The 4,627-nt window shown below is 45.8% G+C and overlaps 1 protein-coding gene across 1 annotated transcript; it reads left to right on the top strand.

Moving 5' to 3' along the window:
- The first annotated feature begins 511 nt into the window (after positions 1-511).
- LOC116884714 (polyadenylate-binding protein 1-like) lies at positions 512-2,772 on the top strand. The gene has a single exon (XM_032885900.1). It carries the CDS (start codon positions 512-514, stop codon positions 2,402-2,404), a length of 1,893 nt encoding a protein of 630 aa, XP_032741791.1. The 3' UTR covers positions 2,405-2,772.
- The last annotated feature ends 1,855 nt before the right edge of the window (positions 2,773-4,627 follow it).

Below are 4,627 nucleotides of genomic sequence, written 5' to 3'. Positions count from 1 at the left end.
GAGTTCCAGGACCCTCTGGATTACAGATTAAGAAGCTGTCTTTAAAAATAAGTCTCAAAACACACCCAAAAAGAAAAAAATAAAAGTAGATTTTTTTTTTAAATCTGCAAAGACTTAAAAAATTCAGTATTTCCCCTGGGGTTGACTTTAAATTTTGTTATTTTCTTCTTTTATACAATAATGGGGTGAGGCATCTGAGGCCCACCTGTCTACCCTCTCCTCAGGGTCCAGAAGAGACCCAGCTGGACCACACCTTCAAGCAGACAGCCCTTGCTTTCCAGCCACCCAGCCTCGCTCCCAAGGCAGCATGCATCATGAACCGCGCACGCGCCTAGCGCGGGCTCTCTGGTCCTGGGGCTCTGCGGCCAGCCGTTGGGGAGGTTTTCATCTCCTTGGTTTTTGATCCTCTGCGCTTGCCCACATCGCCCCTGCCTCCGCCTCAGCCCAGCGCTGGCCCTGTTCTTCTCACTGGAAGGTGGAGGCTTGAGGCCCCACGGGCTGCAGTGCCCAGATGAACTCCAGCGACCCAGGCTGCCCCATGGCCTCGCTCTATGTGGGGGACCTGCACCCTGATGTGACAGAGGCGATGCTCTATGAGAAGTTCAGCTCCGCCGGGCCCATACTTTCCATCCGGGTATACAGGGATGTGATCACACGTCGCTCCCTGGGCTATGCTTCCGTGAACTTTGAGCAGCCTGCTGATGCAGAGCGTGCTTTGGACACCATGAATTTTGATGTCATCAAGGGCAAGCCAGTCCGCATCATGTGGTCTCAGCGTGATCCATCACTTCGCAGGAGTGGAGTAGGCAACGTGTTCATTAAAAATTTAAACAAGACCATTGACAATAAAGCGCTGTATGATACATTCTCTGCTTTTGGCAATATCCTTTCCTGCAAGGTGGTCTGCGATGAGAATGGCTCGAAGGGCCATGGATTTGTCCATTTTGAGACAGAGGAGGCAGCGGAAAGAGCCATCGAGAAAATGAACGGGATGCTTCTGAATGACCGCAAAGTGTTTGTTGGACGGTTTAAGTCTCGGAAAGAACGAGAAGCAGAGCTTGGAACGAGGACCAAGGAGTTTACCAACGTTTACATCAAGAACTTTGGCGACCGCATGGATGATAAGACCCTGAATGGCCTCTTCGGCAGGTTTGGACAGGTCCTAAGTGTGAAAGTCATGACCGACGAAGGTGGAAAATCAAAAGGATTCGGGTTCGTCAGCTTTGAAAGGCACGAAGATGCGCAGAAAGCGGTGGATGAGATGAATGGGAAGGAACTCAATGGAAAACACATTTATGTGGGCCCAGCTCAGAAAAAGGTGGACCGTCACATAGAACTTAAGCGCAAATTTGAGCAGGTGACCCAAGACAGGGGCATCAGATACCAGGGCATTAACCTTTATGTGAAAAATCTTGATGATGGTATTGATGATGAACGTCTTCAGAAAGAATTTTCTCCGTTTGGAACAATCACCAGTACAAAGGTTATGACAGAGGGTGGTCGCAGTAAAGGGTTCGGTTTTGTGTGTTTCTCCTCCCCAGAAGAAGCCACAAAAGCTGTTTCAGAAATGAATGGCAGAATCGTGGCCACGAAACCACTTTATGTAGCTTTAGCCCAGCGCAAAGAAGAACGTCAGGCTCATCTCACTAACCAATATATTCAAAGAATGGCAAGTGTCCGATCTGGGCCGAACTCTCTTATCAACGCTTACCAACCAGCACCTTCTGGTTACTCCGTGGCTGCTGTCCCACAAACTCAGAACTGTGCCCCTTGCTGCCCTAGCCAAATTGTTCAACCAAGTCCAAGTGCACGCTGGACTGCTCAGGGTGCCCGGCCTCATCCATTCCCCAGCGTGTCTGGTGCTATCCACCCTGCTGCTCCTAAATCGTCCTTTACTACGGTAAGACCAAGTTCTTCACATGTTCCTCAAGTCATGGCAGCACAGCGCATCACTAACACATCAGCACAGACAACCGGTCAACGTCCTGCCCTAGCCTCTTCAGCTGCAACTACTCCTGTTCGCTCGATTCCACAGTATAAGTATGCCACAGGAGTCCGGAACTCCCAGCAACATCTTAATGCCCAGCTGGTGCAACAGCCTTCTGTTTGCATACAGGGCCAGGAACCTTGGACTGCTTCCACGTTAGGAACTGCTCCTCAAGAGCAAAAGCAAATGTTGGGTGAAAGGTTATTTCCTCTCATTCAAGCCATGCACCCGACCCTGGCTGGTAAGATCACGGGCATGTTGCTGGAGATTGATAACTCAGAACCACTTCATATGCTCGACTCTCCAGAGTCTCTGTGTTCTAGAGCTCAGGAAGCCGTGTCGGTACTCCAAGCCCACCAAGCTAACGAGGCTGCCCAGAAAGCTGCTGGCAGTACCTCTGGTGTCCCAACTGTTTAAACTGACCAGAGACCTCAAAAAAGAAACTCACACTTTGCAGAAGAAAAATATCTAAACATTGAAAAAATATTATTTTAAAAAAATAGTAAAATATAAAATAAATAAAAAAGGAAAGGAAACTTTGAACTTTACGCACTGAGCAAATGTCAGGTCTGGTATCTAACCTAGCCTGACTTAAGAACAGCAAGCAACCCCCACTCCCCGACAGAAATAGTAGAACCTACAAACCACTGTTTTTGTAGACCCCAAGAAAAGCATTTTCAGCAAAGTAGAAACATTTAGAGCATCCTTTTAATTTTATAATTCTTTATTGTTGAATAGCTCAAAATGTTCTAATAGCAGAATTGATAACTGAGCAAGGAAACATAATGTGAATTATAAAATTCTTTAATAAAAACTTATGCAGTGAAAAAAATCAGATGTTATTTAGGTAGGGATAATGTGCTCTATCATTTTCTTTGTATTACTCTATATTAAATTATATATTGGAATAAAGAACAACCAGATGACTTAGTCTTGTGCCAAATAATATGTCTTAGGATGGGGGACAGTCACTTTGCACTCTGATGGTATAAGATCCCAAGTTGGCTGGACATTGTCCTAACACAGCGTGCAACCTTTCAAGGAATTCGAACCATTGATTTTATGAATTTAATCATGGAAACTGAGACAACAGGAGACAAAGACACAGGAGGACATAGCCTAGATCCCCCTACCTCTTTAAGTTCCACTGGTGGGAGGAGGGAGGCACAGAAGAACCTCTCTCCTCTTTTTATAAAGCAATAGGCTGGAACAGATGCTAAAATGGCAGGCATAGGGTGGATATTTAAATGAGATTAAGAAAACACAAGACAAAAGAGAACAGTTTTGAGTATCAGATTCCAGATATAGAAGCTGTTTAGAAATGACTGCAGATGACCTCTGAATAAGCCATGTTCATGTATACATTCACTAATCCAATGTGTAACTCAATCACCATTTGCCTGGAACCAGCATTGGTGCTGGGGTCAAATGCTATACAATATTGACATGCTCCCTGCAGGAGAAATCACCCAGGCATGGTATATGCAAAAATCCAGAGAAATAGTGGAGGGTCTAGCTACAGGCTCTTTATGGGGGTGGAGGGAAGGAAGAAGGGAAGAAAAGAGGGAGGGAGGAGGGAGGAGGAGGAAGGAGGAGGGGAGAGAAGGGAGGAGAGAGAGAGAGAGAGAGAGAGAGAGAGAGAGAGAGAGAGAGAGAGAACAAATGGTGGGAAACCAAGTGAAGTAAGGATGTCAGGAAATGAGCTGCTGAACTTCCATTTTGCATTTCCCAAGAGACCCTGGACCTTTGCAGGGGCTTTTCTAAGGGTCTGTTTTCCTGATATTCTTGCTTTATAGCCCACTAGGGTCACAGAACACAGTAACAGGACACAGGCTGTGTATCAGAAGGCGACTCTGTACCTCATAGCAGTCTGGTGTGATACAATGAAATATTGGCCATAGTGGGTGAACAATATACAATAGGTGCCATTCTGCTCTTAGAGCACCTTCCTTTCTGCCTTGTAATGCTGAAACGTCCATATATGGACCATGGTCAAGACAACCAACCAGACCCTGGCTGCCCCTGAGACACCGGTCTGCCAACAGGATCCTGTTTTACCATTTCACCTGCCCTCCCCACTTTTGCCTTTACTGTCTTATCACTCCCCAGTGGCTGTATTGCTTACGTTCATCCCCAAAGCTGCCCCTGGACTCAAGAATTGTTTTGTCATTAACCAAGACTTTAAACAGACTTGAAATCAGCAAACACAATTTGAAAAAAATGCTACTCACCAATTCAAAACAGAATCCAAACTAGATTTAAAAAATAAGGAGTCTGTTAGGAAAGGGGTCTAGGATCTGGTTCCTAGCAAAAGTAGTCAAAAGGTCAGAAATATTGCCAGGTATCATGGGTCTGTATGTGGGTGCTGGAAGAGAAATGGCTAGCATATTTTAGAGCCGTAATGAATTATTGGGTATAAAATAATGGTCCCACATCAACTGCCAAACCTGAAAGTATTGACAGTTTCAGAGGCGAATGGGAACATAGTTCTTTCATGTGTCCCTTCATGGCAGCCAGGGAACTTAGAGGAGAAAGCAGACAATGCCGATTCAGAGAGGAGACACTGGAAGGAACTGGGTAGGGAGGAGACAAAACACAACCCAAAAGATATTCAGTCTACACGTACCTGGTACCATTGCA

This window comes from Rattus rattus, chromosome 15 (assembly GCF_011064425.1).
Source record: "Rattus rattus isolate New Zealand chromosome 15, Rrattus_CSIRO_v1, whole genome shotgun sequence".
NCBI lineage: Eukaryota > Metazoa > Chordata > Mammalia > Rodentia > Muridae > Rattus > Rattus rattus.
The sequence above is the reverse complement of the archived record's forward strand: the minus strand, read 5'-3'. Positions and strand labels throughout refer to the sequence as shown.

What these genes read in the sequence shown, in the direction of transcription:
- LOC116884714 (XM_032885900.1), top strand. Translation starts at nt 512, where the DNA reads ATGAACTCCAGCGACCCAGGCTGCCCCATGGCCTCGCTCTATGTGGGG.